This window comes from Plectropomus leopardus, chromosome 15 (assembly GCF_026936395.1).
Source record: "Plectropomus leopardus strain MGB_pleo_1.0 chromosome 15, ASM2693639v1, whole genome shotgun sequence".
Lineage (NCBI taxonomy): Eukaryota > Metazoa > Chordata > Actinopteri > Perciformes > Serranidae > Plectropomus > Plectropomus leopardus.
Window position 1 is genome coordinate 1,552,501 of NC_142190.1, and position 20,676 is coordinate 1,573,176.

At 36.7% G+C, this 20,676-nt stretch overlaps 2 protein-coding genes and 1 non-coding gene across 3 annotated transcripts; 1 reads left to right on the forward strand and 2 right to left on the reverse strand.

Moving 5' to 3' along the window:
• Positions 1–3,306: 3,306 nt before the first annotated feature.
• LOC148187185 (uncharacterized) lies at positions 3,307–11,165 on the reverse strand. Its single transcript, XM_088088827.1, has 2 exons — positions 10,975–11,165; positions 3,307–9,742 (listed from the first exon to the last, which is right to left on the reverse strand). Exon 2 carries the CDS (start codon positions 9,607–9,609, stop codon positions 6,982–6,984), a length of 2,628 nt encoding a protein of 875 aa, XP_087944953.1. The 5' UTR covers positions 9,610–9,742; positions 10,975–11,165; the 3' UTR covers positions 3,307–6,981.
• Positions 11,166–11,309: 144 nt separating this feature from the next.
• On the reverse strand, positions 11,310–11,382 carry trnav-aac (transfer RNA valine (anticodon AAC)). The gene has a single exon. It is a non-coding gene; the product is annotated as a tRNA-Val (tRNA).
• A 1,291-nt stretch (positions 11,383–12,673) lies between these two features.
• Positions 12,674–20,309, forward strand: ube2g1a (ubiquitin-conjugating enzyme E2G 1a (UBC7 homolog, yeast)). Its single transcript, XM_042499078.2, has 6 exons — positions 12,674–12,905; positions 15,808–15,910; positions 16,060–16,157; positions 17,427–17,605; positions 18,536–18,655; positions 19,132–20,309. The coding sequence occupies exons 1-5, from the start codon at positions 12,860–12,862 to the stop codon at positions 18,620–18,622; spliced, it is 513 nt and encodes a 170-aa protein (XP_042355012.1). The 5' UTR covers positions 12,674–12,859; the 3' UTR covers positions 18,623–18,655; positions 19,132–20,309.
• Positions 20,310–20,676: the final 367 nt, after the last annotated feature.

A 20,676-nucleotide genomic window follows, 5' to 3' on the forward strand; every position in this document is an offset into this window, starting at 1 on the left:
TTTCGATGAATAAACATCATGTTTGTTTGATCTGCACAAAAATTTGAAAAAATGCAAATATCTTTGGTTTTAGGGGGAGTCAGCAAGGTAGCACTGTATCCAGCTCTCTGAATACATCCATGGCGAGCATGCTAATGTGTCATAAACAGATATATTAAGAGACCTGGATACAGAATTTGAGGCTGGGCCCTGTTCATTCATATGAAAGCTGCTCAGTCGTGCATGAAGCCAAAATGGTGTGAAATCACTCAGATCGTACACTTTATGGGGCGAATAATGCATGTTGACTTCTGCCAGCCAAACGGCTAACTTCCTGTTAAGCGCTCTGCAAATTTGACTGGGGATAAAATGATTTTAATCATTCTGCTTTTCTAGATTTTCCAAATTTGATCAGATCTAATGGCTAAAATCCTCGTCCCCATTAGGCACTGACGTGTCTTTGACGTTGTTGTTGGTCGATAAAACATACATTGCTTTGGTTTGTAAATGTGAGAGAGATGAATAAGAAGTGGTGCGGTGAATTTTAATCCCCGCGAGCTTTACATGCAGGTAGCAATGAGGCAGAGTGAGCCTGTGTCAATAAAGTTTATTTAATCATTTTTAAATATGTGGACGTGCTGCAGTGACAGACGTTGGTCCCACTGGATTATGTCGGAGCTCTGCAGTGAGTCTCTGAGCAGATTATGAATCAGGGTGAAAATGAGTGGGTTTTGTGTGTGTGTGTGTGTGTGTGTGTTGTGTGTGTGTCCCCATATGTCAGTGCAGATGAGGCACTCTGGGGACTGAGTGTGTTGCAGCCCGAGGAGTTGAGTGCTCTGTGTGTCAGTTTGTACTGCAGATACTAAATATGTCTCTGTGCTGTTATCACCAACACACACACACACACACACACACACACACACAGACACACAGACACACACAGACACACGCACACACACACACACACACACACACACACACACACACACACACACACAGGGCAGTGGACTCATCACCTGTGGTTATACAGGTGAGGTGAGGTTGTGTTAATACACCCACAACACATTCAGGATTTATTTTTCTCTGTTGCAGTAAAACTTGAAAGTCTATAAAAAATGCGCCTTTTTTTTAGCTGATAATAATTTGTGTTTTTATCCCTTTGAAGTCTGGATCGACATCACTTTTCTTGCATTTCAACCTTTGAATGCTGAGAAAATTGGTTTGAATTCTTCTTCAGAAATATGGGGAAAAAAGCAGCTTGGCAAGAAATGTCCCACATATTGCAAGATGCTTTTTAGATATAGAAAATGATTATTGATCATTATTACCATATTAAGTCATTATTTAGAGAAAGTTTGTCATTATAATGACTTGAAGATTTTTTTTCATCACATTGGCAGAAATGGGTTTCCATAAGTCTCTTTTTGTCACAGAAACATATGATTGCTGCCTCCCTCCTGCAGGACTGTGACAGTGACAGTAAAGCAGTGAATCTTATTTTTACTCTTTATTTTTAGGTGGAGTGGAGGCATGTAAACGGAGGCTGACAGCCATGTTCCAGCACAGGAAATGAAACAAGAGGAAGTGCAGCAGGTGACAGAATGCAATTATTTATTTAAGAAATCTTCACTGGAGCCCTTTTTTTTATTTGTGGAGTTTCAAATTAGCTTTTTTAAAGCATAGAATCTAGATAAACATAAAAATCAATATTTGGTTATATTATTTCTTCTCCTTTGCTATTCATTTCTGTCTCACTGCAGTTCCTCTTCATTTAGTTGTGTGATGTTGTATGTTGACTGCCATCGTAAGTAGTGATACTGAGATTGTTGAATCTCAGATGCTGAGATCGCTACTGGTTATTACTTTGGTTTCAAAAAAAAAAAAAAAAAGGGGGGGGGCCTGTGCGGCACTTCTTCTGCCACTAGACAGCAATACCTGTGACCAATCACACCTGAAGCACTTTTTGCACTTACTAAGGGTTTTTTAGTCTAAATTCAAAATTAAAAATTTAGTCTAAAGTCTAAATTCTTGCTTGTGTTGTACGTCGCTTTGGATAAAAGCGTCTGCTAAATGAAATTGTAGAATTGTAGAATTTATTTCTGCAGAGTTTTGTCATTTGTGTGTGTGTGCACTCAGGAATCTATATAACAGTGGACCTCCATGTCGTTAAACATTCACCAACAGGGGACTAAAAAGCCAAAAGGGGACACTCCCCCCCCCCAATTGGTCATGCTCTAAATCATCCTAAAATCATGTCTTAAGGTCTCTGGTGAAAGTTTTCAAAATTTGCCAAGAGAGGACCTTGTGCAAGTGTTGATATCTGCACTGGAGCGGGCTGCCGGACATGTCCGTGCTGGAGCAGGCTGTTGGACATGTCTCAAAAAATGTAAATAGTATTAATTTTCTCCCTAATTTAATTCAAAAAAGCAAGCAACAAACAAGCAAAAGTCCTGCAGTCAAAATCCTTCTTTAGCACAAAATATCATCAATAAAAAAACAAAAGCACTTTTTTGTAGTAAAATGTCTCATGTGACTGATGTGATTATACAAGACTTTATTAAATTAACAGACCTTTTGAATATCATGTACAGAACAATTAACAATTAAACACCACCATGCCAGTGATCAAAGAATATTGTAAAACTAATAAGGCCTATAATTATTCCTAGTAATATAGTTAATTAATAACTGTGACCTGAACTCAGAGAAGGGGCATTAAATTATTAAAGTGATTTATTAAAAATTAATAATTAATTTTAGAGTTTGCCAAGGTTGACACTGACCAATCACAAACTCCACAAAAAATAAATTAATCAAAATGAAATAAAATAATAACAATCCAGAAATAAGCAAGACATTAGTACATGAAAATTACCTAAAAAACAACAACAAATAAATTCAAATGGAAAAAAAAGGAAATTACTTGGGAAACGGTCTGAAAAACTATAGTTATTCTTTAAAAATAATTTTAAATATCTAACTATAATTATAATGAATACAGTGAATTCAGAAAATTGCAAAGCAAACCAAAAAAGGAAGGAAATTACTTGGAAAAATTGCTAAAACATAACAATTAATCATTAAAAATCCTATTATGATAATTATAAATTCAGTTCTCCTGACATTTTTCCTTAGCTTTATAAAAAAAAAAATCAAAATCTACATTTTTTTTGCAATAAAAAAACAAACAGCAACAATAAATTTGTACAGCAAAGAAAAGAAAACATGGAAATTTCTTGGAAAAACTGCTTAAAAATATTGTTATTCTTTAAAATATAATTTAAATAATCCAACTATGATTATTCTAAATTCAGTTCTCTTGAAGTGCTTTCTTATTTTTTCCTTAAAATAATTTCTGAAATCTAACAAACAAACAAAACAACTAACAATCTACTACTTTCTTGCATTCTGCAGGCCATTTCTTGCCAAGTTGCTTACTGCCTTTTTCAAAATTAATCAAACCCTTTTGCTCAGAGTTCAAAGTTTGAAATACTTGTGAGGAGCGCCTGAAATTAACACAAGAAAATTGATGTTTATGTTTTGAGGGGTTAAAGGACTGAAATATTTTACCTGATACACTGGTGAGTTCCCATCAGACCGTCTGTAGGACTCTGCCTCCATCTAGTGGAAACTGAACAGACACACTCCAGTTTTCTTTAATAAAAACATCATAATCATGTTTTTTAATCTGATTATTAGTGGCATCTGTTTAATTTGGTACAAACTTAAATCATCCGCAGAAGATAAACGACAGAGCATGTTGGGAGGGAAATCACAAAAGATTAAATGAAATGTAATTATTAATTTGTTCAGTTTATGAGCCAATTAGGAGTCTCATTTAATTATTTTTACGATTTGAAAAAAATAATTTTAATGTAAATTGACTTAATCAGCTTATAATTGTTTAAATGTTCAGTGTTAGTTTAGTTAATTATTATAATAAGCTGTGGGGGAAAGAAAAAATCATTAAGACGCATACTGCAGACTTCAAATAGACACCAAGTCTTTTTGGGAATTTGGGAATATGTCCTTTAAAACAAACACAAGATTTAATATATTTGAATTTTTTAAAGTATATTTACTCAAGTTCTGTGGATAAGTACTATTGCAGAGCACATATTTTATATTAGTCACAGCAGGGCAGGTACTTTTATTCTATAATATAAATCCTTTTATACTTTTACTTTGAAAGGATTTTAAACGAAATACTTTTAATTAAGTTTATGTGGCGAGATTACTTTACTTAATGATCTGAGTGCTTGTTTTGTTACAAGAATACAAAAATTCAGTTTATTCAAATTAAAATCACTATCTGGTTGATCTTTGACCCTCTTATGAAGACATTAATGCCAGTAATTAAGTCCTAAAAATGTGATTTTGCTGTGCAGTCAAAAAATATTTCTGCCTGTTTTTATTTTTTATGAAGTTCTAGAAATGTCTGTCATGAAATTTAAAAAATGAGTTACTGTTGCTGAATGAGAATTGTTGAAAAAGCTGATTTTATATCATTCATGAAACAAATAGATTTAGGTTAACCATTGTATACACACACTCGTATCACTCTGCACACAAAATGCACAAAAATCTAGCTTACAAAACATGACATATTAATATATTTTTTTTAACTTTCATTGGGTTTATTTTTAAACCAACATCAGTCCTAATCATAAATATCAAATTTTCATGAATTTTCAGAATATTAACCCTTTGAATGGCAGGGTTTTTGTCATGAAGCCACGGTTTTAGATGAAAAAAAAAGATTTTTTAAAAATTTATTTATTGCACCAAACAGTCCCCAAGGGTTAAAACAAAGTTAAATCATTCTTAACATGGTGATGGATTTAAAAAAAACAACAACTTTTAAATAAGAAAATACAACTTTAACAACTCAATTTCACATTAAAATTCTTTTAAAAGAAATATATTTTTTTACACTGGACATCACGTTTAAGAAGCAACATCAGCAAATATGCAAAATTGCAGTGAATAGTTGAATTGCACTGAACATATTAAAGTGCTGTGTTCTGACAGGGAGTGCTGTATGTAATTGAGTTTAAAGACACTTTAATTCACAACATAGAAAAAAAAGTACATTCAAGGCAGGAAAATATGTTTTCACCCACATCTATGTTGAAAATATGGGGTATTTTGGCCAGAAAATGACTTATTCAGCCACTTATGTTTAACAGCAATTTCACCTCTTTGGAGAATACAACCATCAACAAAGATACTACTTCAACTTTTGGTCCACATTTTTAGATGACAACGAGACTTGAACAGTTTCAGACAAAGTCAGATCCAGTGGACATTGTCTTTAATGTTTATTATTAAATGTATGATATTTGGGTCGGAAGCAAACATGTCAAAAAACTATATTTAAATACAGATATTTTTTAGCTACACAACTAAAGATTATGCAGCTGAATGTAACAGCTTTGCAACACATAAAACCTTTTTGAAGGTTAGTAACTGTTTTGTGTTGAATCTTTACTGTAAAACTGAAGATTGTGTTTCTTTTGATTGCTGAAACAACTGATTGATTAACAAACAATTAGTTAATAGGTGGCTTTTTTCGATTAAGCATTATTCAAGCAAAAATTTAAGTTCTGGCTTTTCAAATGTCAATATTTGCTAATTTTCTTTGTCTTATGTGGCAGAAAACTGAACATCTTTTAGGTTTTAGACTAAAAAAGTTACTTGAAGACATCATCTTCATTTTTAGGGAACAAACTTCAAGTATTTTACAAACCAAATGACTCATTAATTATAGAGTGGTGCAGGAATAATTCCTAAAACCCAGAAATGAATTTGCATTTTTGCAGTTAGTCTCAAAGTCACTGGGTATTTTTAATGTGTTTTTGGTTACAATCCTGAAATAAGTTCTCTAGTGATTTTCACTTTGTTTTACTATATAAAATTCGTCAGTAAATACCCAACTGTGAATTTTGAAGCTTTTTACACATCTTAAAAATGTTTAAGTACCGTAAATGTTTGTTTACCGCAAATCTAATTTACGCAATAATGCAAATCTACAAAGTGACATTTTAGTCTGTGCAGTCAAGTCCCGAATCAAGACAGGCAAGTCTCAAGTTGAGTTTTGAGTCCTAAACAAGTCACAATGTGCTCTTCACTAAATGTAAATCCATTTTTACAACAGAGTAATAATATATGAAATTTACAAAAATCATGATTGCATATTTACATTTGCATGCATTTATTAAACAAGTTCGTTAAAACAAAAAAAACAACAGCAAAAAAAATAGTGCCAAACATACTCTTTCATTTTGGGGACTGGGGAAAAGTATGCAGTATTTTCAAGTCAAAAGACTTTTTTCCCACTAATTTCAAGTTGTTTTCTTTTTGTTCATTTTTTACTTATATCTTACAAAATTTTGGGGTAATTAGGTTTGTTAAAATAACTGCGACTGACCTTAATCTTAAAACAATAATACTGACATGTTGCCCTAACGTACTAAATTTTGTAGATTGGGAAAAGTATCAAGCATTTCAAGTCAAAAGACTTGAGTCCAAGTGAGGTTACAAGTCACTGGTGCGCAAGTCAAATTTTAAGGGTTTTTTGTTTGTTTTCCGTTTTGCTTTTGTCAAGTTGAACCTTAAGTCATTAAAACTGCAAATTGTCTGACTGGAGTTCAAGTCACAGGAATCAAGTCCACATCCCTGGATCAGAGATAATAGGTAATCCCAGTAATGAGTCCTAAAACCCAAAAATAAGTTTGCATTTCAACACTCCCATGTGTTTTCGGTTGGATTGCCTTAGATTGTTTTACCCTGATTTTGTTACTCTAACCCTGACCATTCCCACTAGCCTTGCCTAAATCTAATAAATCCAACCAAAAAAGGCAATTAGAACTAGCCACTCATCGTAGGGCGGGTCATTCCTTTGCTATCCTAGGATCGATCCTGCAGCACTCTATTTGAGAAAAATAATGACTATGAGTCTGAATCTGAACACTGATTTTCTGCAAGGAAAACTCTACGACTCTAATCTATCTCCACCAATATGTCAACAGGCTTCAGTTCTCGAACAAACATGATGTCATTGTTATCGTTAAGGTCCAGCTCAACAAAGCCGTCGTCCGGTTCCTCTTTGCAGACAACCCAAGACGACTCCAAGTCCTCGACAGGCAACTCAATCACTTTATTCAAGTAATCTCCCTTTCTGCCGTTTTTACCTGCGATGGTGATCACCTGTGCCGCAATGGACCAAGCAAACTCCACCCTCCGATGGCTCTGAGAGCTCAGATCAAAGTTGTGCTCCAGGATCTCATACAGAGCAGGAACATATCGGTTGCAGTTTTGTTCCACGTACTTGTGCATCTCAAAAAGGACTCCCCTAGTCAGCACTCGCAAGTCCAGTTTCCTTTTGCCTTTTGGTTTAGAGCGGACGTCAAGGTCAAGTCCGATTTCTTTGCAAAAGTGATATGGATCGACCATTTTCTCCTCCAGCTCCACATCTCCATTTACAGCCTCCATTTCTGGATTTAAGTCTTCTGAATCCAGATCTTCCACGACATTAACAGTCGGTGGTTGTGGAGCAAGCAGCAACTCACCGTTTAAAGGGACAATCTTGTTTAACCACCTGACTACTTTTGGTGATGTGGTTTGTCTTTTCATTACGCTCTTCTGGGTGGCGTACCATCTCTGGATCACCTGCGAGGCCTCCGTCGCTCCACTGTGCAGATCAAGATCAAAGTTGTGCTCGAGGATGTCGTTAACCATCTCACGGAGCGATCCACACAGCTCCCTGCTGAAGGCAAACATTTCCAGCACAGCGCCAATGGTCAGGACCGTCAAATCAAGCTTCTGGCTCGCTGGACGTTCTTCTGTCGACCAAAGATTGAGGCCTAACTTTTCACAGAACGGATGTGGCTCCACATCAGTCTGGTGGCTTGCAGCTGAAGACGATGAATGCCCATTTGTTTGCTGCTCTGCCTCATCTTCCACTCTAGGCTGAAAATCACTGGTCACATCGACCATGTTGTAAGTTTCAGGAAGCTGAAAAGGACTGTTGAGAAACTCCATGTCCCATCTGTCCGGGTGGTTCTGGAAGGTCTTTTCTTTAAGATTGATGTACGACGCAAAATTGCGCTGATGCACTTCATTTTGGAAGACGAGGTTAAAGTTGTTGCCCAGCATATCAAACAAAAAATTGCGTGAACTCTTCGTCATTGCAAGTGCAAATTTATAAACCTCCCACATCACCCAGTTTGTAAACAGTTGCGGATCCAAGTTTTGCTTGCTGCCTGAGCCGATGTTAAAATCCAAACCTCTCTCTCTGCAGTGAGCAAACTTATCGTTCACTCTGCTGGACTTTAGGATCTCTTTTGAGCGAGTGGCACGTCTGATCCACAATCTCTTTTTTTCAGTTATACTATCTATTTCTTCTATGTTGTCTTCAGAAAACAGATCCATGACTTGAAGAACTGTGTTCTTCAGACTAACGTTAAATGAACAAAGGTTGTGAGGCTGCACTGGGGAGACACAAACTTCCTCCTCTTCCTCCTTTACAGCCAGAGCTTCATTAAGAAATTTCATTTTTTCTGGTTCGGCTTCCAAATCTGACTGCACGTCTGTCTCAAAATCAACTGGACACATGTACGACAGGTCACTACTCTGACCAATATCTTCTGCATCAGCGACCATCAGCATTTCCTTTTTGTCACCGGCCATCATTACTTCTTTCAGTTCTTGGTAATCTGCGTCAGGATATTTTCTCTTTTTAGACTTCTGCTCCCGTTTGTGAGGCTGGACTTGAAAAACCTCCTTTCGGAAAGCGCTCCTGTCCTCGGCTGTCAGGCAGGCGTTCTTCCTCTCCGTCAGCTTGGTTACTTGAAAACTGAACAGCGTTTTAACCAATTTGTGCCCAAAGTTTTGCTGGACCAAGTCTCGGACTATCCCAGAGTGGGTTCCACAGAGCGCTCTGGAGAAGTCGAGCAGCTCCATCATCACACCGTTGGTTATCAGATTTGGGTCCAGTTTTTCTTTGGGTGCGTCGTCTGGTCGAACAACCAGATTCACGCCGAGGGCTCTACAGAAAGGGTAAGCATCATCCGTCAGTTTTAATTGGACGCCTCCTGGTTTCTTTATCATTAATTTACTCTCTGAATTCTGATGTTCTGTGGATTTCTTGCCGCCTTCAGAGAGGACTGAATAATCCATGACTGTGTTTCTTTTCGGGCAGTAGCGTCCGGGCTGCTCTGACCCAGCGGACTCCGTTGTAGTGTTGAGGTCTGGTAGAATGAACATTTCTTTCCATCTGTGAGGTTTCCACTTGATATGTTCTTTGAGCAGCTTTATTTTACTGTGAATGCGCCTTGAGTAGTCGTAGCATTGCCAGTCATTGTCCACGTCCACGCCGAGGTCAAAGTTGAACTCCAGCATTTCGAATAAGAAATTCCTCTCGGACCTGGTCACCGCTTTGGCAAACTCGCAAATCTCTAACATCACGCCGTTTGTCAGCAGACACATGTCTAACTTCTCTTTCCTCTCCAACGCCACATTGAACTCCAAACCGATTTCAACCGAGTCCGGGAATGGGACTGCGCCCTTCTGATATCGGACCCCATGGTGGATGCGGCGCTGCCAGATGTATTCGTTAGTGTTGTCCATGTTTGCGTCTTGAACAATAACTCAGAAACTGGATCCAAGAAGACTTCCAGTCTTTACAGAAGAAACCCGATACTGATTTTGTTTTTCGGAGTGACTGCAGACATCATCCGCTGTCATTGCACCATTTCTCAGTCTGAGGGTGAAGACAGAAGATCGATTTTGAGTCAGTTTACATCGAAATTGAAAACCTCAAACCTTCTTTATATTTGAGCAGTGCAAGAAAATCACCAGGAGAAAATTCTTATATTGTAAATTTCTGCAAACCTCAAATATGCTACATTTATGCATTATGTGTGAATATAAAATACAATACAACGATGCTGTGGTTAACATGTAGTACCACTCATTTTTTATAATGTGTTTCTCTTTTGCTTTATCTCGATGCTTTTGATGTTTTATGTAGAGCATTTGGAATTGCCCTGTTGCTGACATGTGCAATAGAAATAAACATTACTTTTATTGCATGAACCCACTAAAACCTGAACAAGTTGGCTTCTTTTTACTTCAAAAATGGGAAATGAGCAACTTAACAAAAAATTGCCTTAAAATTATCTGGGGAAAAAAACAAAACAAACCACAGAAACAAACAAGAAAATGACCTTTAAAAGCGCTAAAATAAATAAATATATATTTTTCTGTTGCACAATTGAATTTTAATTGTTCAATTATACAACATATAAATCTAAAAAAAAATTTTTGTTTTTAAAATATCTGTTACAACCCCTCTCCTGTACAGCTTATTTTCATATCATTCTCTTCTTGTCACCTCATATTTTTATTCCAGTTTGCATTAATTTCTTGTAAAGCTAACAACTGCTTCTCCCCATGTTTTTAAATTTAAAAATCCATCCAATCCACCATTTTTTCAGGTTTCAAAAGTTTAAATGTTTGTGAAAGGCCTCTGAACGCAGCACAAAAAACTGATGTTGATCCAGGTGTTTAACGGTTAACTACGTGAAAATAAGAATACTTGTGTGCTTTTAACAGTTTTATTTTGTGCCATTTATGTTTTTTAATTCATTTTGTTATTTATTTTGTTGTTGTTTATAATTTTGCTGCTTCTATAAACAAGAACTAATAATATTTACGGTCTCGTTTTTACCAGTGGGACCTGAACGCAGCAAAATGGCCGCAGCGTGCAAACACAACTTCTTCTCCAAAGTCTCAAACACCATTTAATGAGAAAAACGCGGGATTGTGCGTGACACACCGGAGCAGGTAGAGATAATGTTGTCTGCCAGCAGGTAGCATCACGCACAGCCGGTGACGGTGATGCTAACACGTTAGCCTCCTCTCAGTGGGAAGCTAACGGGATTCAGCACAGACGCGTCTGTTCGCACGGAGCGGCTGAGTATGAGCACTTACCGGACACCGGAGCACACACCGGTGTCTCCGGTGGTGGGAGAGGTTGGAGAGGTCTGCGGTCATGAAGATTTCGAGCCAAAACTCCTCACGAGCTGCAGCTGCACGCCCCCAAATCCTGCAGCTGCACATGTAAACTCCCCCTGACACGGAGGCGTTCAGGAACGCGTCGGAAATTCAGTTTTCAGGGGCCACGCCTCATTTTTTGCAGAGTACAAATAACAGATAATTATCCAATTTGAACAAGAAATCACCACAAGAAATCATAGTGTAATTATTTTTGCGATCTTGGTAAGCTGGTGTAATATGTACTTTAACATAGAAAAGGATTTTAGCCTTGTTTCCGCCCGGTCTCGAACCGGGGACCTTTCGCGTGTTAGGCGAACGTGATAACCACTACACTACGGAAACGCGCTGAGAGGAAGGGGTACACAGGGATCATTTTGAAAACTGTGTTTTTCACAGTCCTGAAAAGATTAGATTTGTTTTAAATTATTAATGGATCGACAATTAATCTGATTTTAATGCATCAGTTTGTGGTCTGGGGCCTAACAATTTCTAGGTGCCTTTCTAGACCACAGCCTCTTTGCCTAAAACTGCAAACATGCTGATTAAAATGATTTGCTTTATGGTTGAAGAATTGATGGATAGATAAAGGGACAATGCACAAGTTTAATGAGTACGACCATGAGTATAGAGAGCTGCAGGGATGATGTTTTTCGACACCCTGGTTAGCTCCTCAAAAGGCCCATGGGATTTTTCCATTAGATTTTGGATTGCTGTAGAAAATGAGGTCCATGAATAATAAAAAATAATAAAAACAAAAAAAAGGTTCTTGTGAGTTTTGTTAAGAAAGATGGACAGCTTTTTTATGATATAAACCAGGGATGTCCAAACGTTTTTGAATGGGGACCAGATTATATCATGCGAAAACGCCTCGGGGCCAGCTGATTCTCACATCATATGGGTTTTCAAAAAATCACAAATAAGTGAGACACGCACAGCTGTTTCATCTTTCAATGTAAAAGTCTTTAATTTTCCAGAGCTCCTGAAAGCAGCAGTCCTCTAGCTGGTTACCATAAACCCTCAAATTTCACAAATTCAAAACAAAACTCATTTATCACAAAAAAAGGTTTTTTTTACGCTTTTTGGCCTTTTATAGGTCACATGATGTACAGCAATGCGTCCTTGTGTCGTCCAATGTGTCCTTGGAATCAGTGAGGTGAATGAAAAAAATACAACGTGATCTTAGTTAAATGTATGTGGGACAAAGTGTATATTTTCAAAGACAAGCCAGGGGGCATGTAAAATCAGTCCACAGGCCATGATTGGTCCCCGGGCCAGACTTTGGACATGCCTGCTATAAACGACCCACACCACGGTCACATGACGCCATAAGAAGAGGCCTGAAGCCGTGTTTGGTTTGACATTATGATGTCCTGTAGTCTCATGCAGCCACTTGCTAACCATCTTTTTTTTAAGACACATAAAATCTTTAGGACTTGAAACTCAAAGTTAAGGACTTGGGATTTGCGTGTCATGACCTGGACTTGACTCTAGACATTGGCCTGAATGCTTTTTCTTGAATTGTGGGAAACTCAGGTTGTTATTATAATGCAGAGGATCTAATCTCTGCGCCACACTCAGGTGAGCTGAGGGTGGCGGTAGTTTCGCCCTGCGCGCTGGTTGTCAACCGCCGGTTAAATCTCCACCGAAGAAGAAGCATCATCAGCAGCAGGAGAAGCCGCCGCCGCCGAAGAAGAAGAATGAGGAGAATGCTAAACGGAAAATAGATCCCGGGGACGAAGAGCTGCTCGGTGAACGTTAAACTAACGCCGTTACCTCAAAGTATCAGCATTGATCATCGCTGCACCGCCTCGGAAACAGCATGACGGAGCCTCAGTCCGCGCTGTTACTCAGGAGACAGCTCGCAGGTAATCAGACACCCCGCTGTTTGTAACCGGCCGCACCGTTAGCCGTGATTCAAACGGCGCTAACTGTTTTTCCTGAACCTTCCACACCAACCTCACTGTGTCCGAACCGATAACATTCACAAAATGATTATTATTAGTAATTATTATCACAGTGGATGCTGACAGTTTACCGGCTTCTGTGTGTTGACCGGTACGTTTTGATTTCAGCTAAAATCCGCCGTAGCATCGGGCTGGCTAACAGCGGTTAGCCTGCCCGTTAGCTCGCTGGATGTGTTTACATGTCTGACAACCGACACAACAAGCGATGTTTTTCTCTCTTTAAACGTCGCGTTTGATAATCGTGTCATCGTCTCGATTTTAGCGAACATATTCAAGCACAAATCAAAGTAACGTTTCACGAGTTGACCCAGTTTTAGACGCCGAATAACCGTTAATGTTGAACGTTAACTCGCTAGCGGCTGTGTGTTAGAGTTAGCTGTCACTGTCGTTAGCCTCAGCGGCAAAAGCTAACAAGCTAATCTATTTTTTATTTAACTACATTTAAAAAAAAATGTTTTTTATTTATTTATAACCCGATAGAATATCACACACACTCCTATCGCTCTGCACATAAATCGCGCTTTTCAAAATCAAGCTTATAACAAGTATCTTCCATAAATATTGTTTTTTTCTCGCATTGAATTAAGTGCGAGTATTAAAATCCTAATAATAAATATCAATATTCATTAATTTGAATAACTTTACCTTTTAAATGCCACGTTTTTGTCATGATGCCACTATGTTTTAGATGGAAAAAAACAACAAAAATTGATTTTTTTTCAATGTTCTACATGTAATTTTTTTTTATTGTATTTATTTATTTTGATTTTTTTATGATCCCAGCCTGAGATATGTCAATGATTAGCAGCAACACTAATTTTTAAACATTATTATGCTTTGTGCAGTGTTAAATACTCACTCATATCGCTCTGCACACAGATGCACTTTTCAAAATCAAGTTACAAAAATATTATACATTAATATGATTTTCTACTTTCATAGTTTAGTATTTTACCCAACATCAGTCTTTATTATTATAATAATTTTTATTATATATATATATATATATATATATATATATATATATATATATATATATATATATATATATATATATATATTATTTTTAATTTTCATAATTTCAACCCTTTAAATGCCAGGTTTTTGTCATGATGCCAGCCTTTCTGTGTATAGATGAGAGAAAAACAACACAAAAAAAATAATCATTTTCAATATATTACATGTAAAGTAGGTCTTTTTTTGTTTGTTTGTTTGTTTTTGCTGCTGACAGTCTGGGATATGTCAGTGTGTGAGTGTAGCTGCTGACAGTCTGGGATATGTCAGTGTGTGAGTGTAGCTGCTGACAGTCTGGGATATGTCAGTGATCAGCAGCTACATTGACTGTGACAGGTCACCTGGTGGAAATAGCATGTATTTCCTCCATATGCCAAATATGGTCAAAATGACCTCATCAGGTGGAAAATAGTCAAAATGACAAATTCAGAGTCAAAAGCCCAGAATGACACCCAGAAATAATACAAGTCCTGTTTTTCTGCTCTGATGGCTGTGGGATCAAAAATGTCAGTTTGAATGGGTTTCAATGGAGCATTTTTGGACCTGAACAGTCTGAATGTAACTATTTAGTTTCCACAGTGTATTAGATCGTAGATCTTTGCAGCAGCCTTTAAACAAACTTTGCAGCAGACTGTGGTTTGTTTGAGACCTGACGCCGCAGAACCGAACCAGTTCCAAACAGCTGACAAGGGTGTCTTTTATTCTTTTGAGAATGTATTCTTCATTGTCATAAACAATGCCTTCTTTTTCTAATGCCTTTGAAAGAAATCAAGCTAATTTGCTCATGTTTCAAAGGGTTAAATGCTAGTGAAAGGTGTCTTAATGCAGCACAAGAAAGTGGTCTCAATTCAGGTGGTAAAGGGTTAAATAAGGTCAGCATGAAGCAGGAATATATAATAATGTAATAATAATATATTATAAGGGCTTGGCGATGAAAAAAATCACGAAATAACTTTTCCTCGACTGAAATATAAGACGTAGTCGATAGAATGTCGATAGAACGCATTCAGCCATATTTTGACAGCCAGTGATAATAAGAATAGCGTCGTGGTGAATCAAATGCAGTGAAAGACTTCAGCTGACTCTAGAACAGCTGAGTGTTTGACAGCCACAGCGTGTCTGTCTCTGTGTCTCATCCAGCCGCTCACGCTGAGCTCTCATTATCATTGCCAGGGGCAGGTGTAATGTTCCAGTGGGTGGACATGTCCGACAGCCCGCTCCAACACGCGTACATGTTTGTTTCAGATGGAGCTTTTCATTTTTATATAATGCTGGAAAGTTTGATAAATAATAATAAATCATATGTTTATTAAACTCCAACACACCATGGTCACATGACACTGTGTCAGTGAACTATGAGGACAAAAAACAAACCACAAAAAAGAGCAAAATAATCGTTCTTTAATTGTAAACAAAGTAAAATGTTCAGTTAATGGTGATATTGATTTTAGGTATGCGGCTCGGACCTTTGCTGGGAGAAAATTTTAGTAACTGGACCTCTGTGAGTTTTAGTAGAATAGGTCCTCCAGCTGGTGATGCTGTTCTACAGTATATTTGTCATGTTCAATGTCTGACAGAAAATAAATATTTAAACCCAAATGAACCTGATGATATCTTCATATCTCACTGAGGAGTCAAAGGAACCTTTAAGCTCCACAGAAATAGTGATTTGATGTATATCGTGATATATATCGGTATCGACTGATATGAAAAAAATATTGAGATTCATATCGCCCAGCTTGATATAATATCATCCAGTGGTGATGTGAATTTTTGTTTTTATTTGTAGAGATGAACAAAAACCCGGTGGAAGGATTCTCAGCGGGCCTGATCGAGGATAATGATCTCTACAGATGGGAAGTCCTCATCATCGGCCCTCCAGACACTCTGTAGTAAGTTTCTCACTCTCAGATATTATGGGATGTAGCAGGAGAGACGTGGTGCTCCAAATAACTCATTTCCTCTGCAGATTTAGCTTTTTCAAAAACAAACTCACCTGATTTATTGATTTCTTTCCTTCTGTGATCTGTTTTATTCACAGCGAAGGCGGCGTGTTTAAAGCCCATCTGACGTTTCCCAAAGATTACCCTCTCAGGCCGCCTAAAATGAAATTTATCACAGATATTTGGCACCCTAACGGTAGGTCCAGGTGGAGCAAAAATTGATATGATATTTGACTTTTTTATTTTAGTAAGACCTTTTTTAAGGAAGTGGAGGTTACATTTCACTCAGTGATGTCAATACATCCCAACAAATTAAAAAAAATCAATAAAACATGTATACTGAAAAGGATGTATAAGCAATAATAAAAACTGCATAAAGAAATTGGAAAATTATTTGGTGAGAAAAAAATTGGGAAATTAATACAAAGGTGAATAAATAAAAAAGCAAATTACAACAGAAATATCAATTTTACAAATGTAATATTATTATTATTATTTTTTTTTTACATTTTATCACTTATTGTCTAGATTTAAATTGTTTTTGTTACATTTTATGACATTTTTCGTTCTTGTTTTTTTAAAGAAATATATGTATTTAGTTTTGCATCGCGGCCACTTTGGAGAAAACTGAGTAGCTTTAGGCGTTATAATATAGAATACCTTCAATATTATAACACGTGTCGGTTACGTGTCGTTCTACGTTAACTTTCAAATGCATACAATGATTTTCAGTGGGACAGAGATATGAAAAAGGAAGTGCACCCCTTGACTTGTTGCATATGTTGAATTTTAAATAAAATTATCAGATTTTTTTTGTTACAGTGGGATACTAGTTTTTTTTTTCTTTAAAACCAGTAGAAACACCATTAAGTAATAATTAATTTTTGTTTCAAAAAGTTGCTGAAATTCAAATAAATGAAACTGTACAAGAATGGATGTAAACAAGAATAATGCCCTGGAGTTTTTCTTTTATTTCAAACATGTAAAATACAACTAAAACAGGAGTTAAAAACAGACCAATAACTACGATTACTTGATTTATATGGCACCTGAAAAAAAAGCAGAAATGGGATACGCAGGTGAAACAGCAACAGAAAGACAAACAGTCCTTCTGAACACAAGCACGAAGAAAGTAGTGTTGGGTTCAGATTAAATTAAAACCAGAGGACAATAATGCGAAATGCAGGATGCACTATGTCAATATAAAACAATACATAAATACGTAAATTAAAGGAAATAAAACAGAAGACATCACATAAAAGCAAGTCTATGAAGATGTGTTTGAAGACACCTGTCCACACTGTAAACTCAGATGTCCCTCTGATAAATACTGACTCAAAGGGGAGGCAGATATTTTTCAGATATTTTTTGTCTGTAACAATATAATCCTTCAGTTTGGCAGCGGATGAGCTGACTCTTGTGTTTTCTGCTTCGTGAATTGTACTCTGTGTTTTTTTTCTTCCAGTTGACAAGAACGGCGACGTATGTATTTCTATTTTGCACGAGCCGGGAGAGGACAAGTACGGCTACGAGAAACCAGAGGAGCGCTGGCTGCCTATCCACACGGTGGAAACCATCATGATTAGTGTTATCTCCATGCTGGCAGACCCAAACGGTGACTCACCCGCCAACGTGGACGCTGCAGTAAGTTCACTCCTTAAAGAGAAGGAGGTCAGAAATGGTTGAGAATTAGAGCCCGACTGATGTGGGATTTTTGATATCGATGCCGTTTTTTTAGCGAAAAAATTCACCGATTACTGATATGGCGAGCGATATAGTGAATTTTTGAGCTGGAATGAAATTAGATCATTTCTACGTGGATTGTGCTCTGATTTGGCACTGATATGCAAAAGTGCTCAGAAGGCTGCTTTTGTAAACTTTAAATTTTTATTAAAATTTAAATTAAATTTTATTAAATTTAAATTGTAAATTTTAACATTATAAACAAACAAAAATAAAGAATAAATAAAAATAAAATAAACATCAGCACTGTATGTGTTCAGCATCAGTCTTTTCTGGCCATACAAATAAAGATTATAAAAATAAAAAACACATCAGTACTGTTTGGTCTTTGCTCACCATTTAAATAAAGAATAAATACAATAAAATAAATAACTAAATAAACATCAGTGCTGTTCAGTTTCAGTCAGTTGCTGAACATTTCTAAAACATCCATCACATGGTCTGTACAAAAAGTTCTCTCATCAGCGCATATCTGAAAAAATATCAGCCGATATGCTCGAATATGCTCCGATATGTCTGCGAAAGGCTCATAACGGCCGCAAATATCGGTAGACCAATATATCGATCGGGCTCTCGTGAAGTTTTTAAAAAATCTGCTCCTCTTTTCTGATCAAAAATATCTCTTGTTTCATCTCAAACCACATTAACGGTTAACTGGTTTATGTTTTGGATGTATGTGTAACAAAATGCATGAATTATGAATACACCTTTTTTGTATATCTATAAAGAAATCTAATAATTGAATTAATGAAGGGGTATGCAGCATATTGGAAAGGTAATAAAAAGTATAAAAATAAAATGCATTTTCTTTTCCTTTCTTCGCCCCTGCAGAAAGAGTGGCGGGAGGACAGACACGGCGCGTTCAAAAGGAAAGTTGCCCGCTGTGTACGAAAAAGCCAAGAGACTGCGTTTGAGTGATATTTAGCAAGGATTTAGCTTCACGTTTTCAGGGCAAGTATTTTTATTTTTATTTTATTTTTTATCCCCATTTAAAATCTTTGGATCAGAAACCAACATATGTATAAATAAATACAGAAACCTTAATAAATGCCAAAATAAATATATAAATAAATAAAGGTAGTTTATATATTTTTATTTATTTGGCCGTTTTTATACTAAATTGTATATTTATTTCTGCATTTATTAATTTATTTTCATATTTTTTTTGTTTCTGTATTTTTTACACATTTATTTTCATTTTTAATTATTTATATCAGTATTTGTTTCTACTTTTGTTTATTATCAGTTTATTTATCCGTGTGTTTATTGTCCTCCATACATAAGATATACAGTTTGTAAGTGTAAGAGGCCACTCAGAGGGCGTGCAGCGCCGCAGATCGTTTTCATTTTCCTTCCTGTTGTTGTGACTTGTGTCGTCATCCTCGCTGCCTCCTAACACACGCGTGTTTTTTTTTTGTTTCTCACAGGTCTCTAATTGATAAATCAACATGGCACTGTCTCCTGCACTCTTCCACCCTGTTCGCCAGGCTCGTCCTCCGTCGCTCCGGCAGGAACAGACCGGCTGCTGTAGGCTGCAATAGAACATAACGGTGACTACCACTGCTGACCGAAAAACCCGCCAAGCAAGTGCCAACTCAAATCAAAACAAACGAAAAAAACCCAGAAGATGATTAAAACAAAAAAAAAAACATTTTTCAAGTCTATGAACTGCTTCAACATTCAGGAAGATATTGTAAAGACATGTATATAGCACAGACTAAACCGGATAATATATAAGCTCCCTCCTTCAGCCGCCAACACACTTAGACCAAATGAATAGCGCTGGTTCACTTAGACTTACTTCTCTCCGTGTTCCCTCTCTCCGCTCCGGCATGCTTTACGTTCTTTTTTTTAAGAGTCTGAAAAAGAGACGCCGTCGGAGGAACGTCGACCTGCGAAGAGTTCGAGCGACAGACGAGATCGACCGATGAAGGGAACTCAACATGAACCTGATTTTTAAAAAATTCTTCCTCCATCACAAGTCTTACCATCACTTCATTTTTTGTGCATGCTAAATTTTGTTGATCTTTTTTCAAAAGTGCCTCCTAAATAAAATGCTTGGCCACTTCACCCTGCATTGAACAAGTGTTAAAAAAAAAACAAAAAACAGATGGAGAAATTGTGTACCACCTCTGTATGAGTTTATTTAATAGCCAGTACACAGGGACTCTGTATAATGGTAACAATTTGGTGTAGCAATAACTCCCCCGAGTATGAAGTGTTAATTTTTGATATCCTGATTGGATTCGAGGTCTCGTCCTCCAGTATTCTGTTCTTTTAGCAGCCTCTCTTTTCCTCGTCTGTGTTGTCCTCAGTAGGAATTGTTATGCATGCTTTATTGTAATTTTTGTTTCAGTTTTGTTTGTTTTTTTTGCTGAATGTTTCCGGGATTTTGTTTGCAAATGAGTGTTTGTGTGTACCGTGTGTGTGCCCCTTTTTGTTTTGTTGCTCTCTCTCCGAATCCACAATCTCTCCGTTATTCTGCTCACTGAACTATTGCAGTTTTGCCTAATGTACAAAGACAAAATACTGATGTATATTTTTCATGTTATGAAACCTGTCACCTGTAGTGAGTTCTTCTAAAAATATGACTTTTTTTCAATAATTAATGGTATTTTTAATTGAGGTGTTTTTTTGGGGGGGGGGCAGCATTAATAACATTTCTGTCATGACACACATCAGAAACTTTTGCACAAAGTTTTTTTTTATTGCACAAATTGTAAATGCGTTTTTTAGAATGGCCGTAGTATCTCCAAATAACAGGGAAATATTCTGGAAATTTGCACAGATCTGGGTGGGTTTTTAAATGAATGCCAAAAAAAATGCCAATTTAAAAAAATAAAGTCCTTAAGAATGTTAATTAAAAAATTGCTAAAAAGGAAAGACGTCCAAAATTTTATTGAAAAAAAGTTCCAATTTGTTAAAATCATTAAAACTTAATGAAGAACAAAAGGACACATATTTTAAAAGAT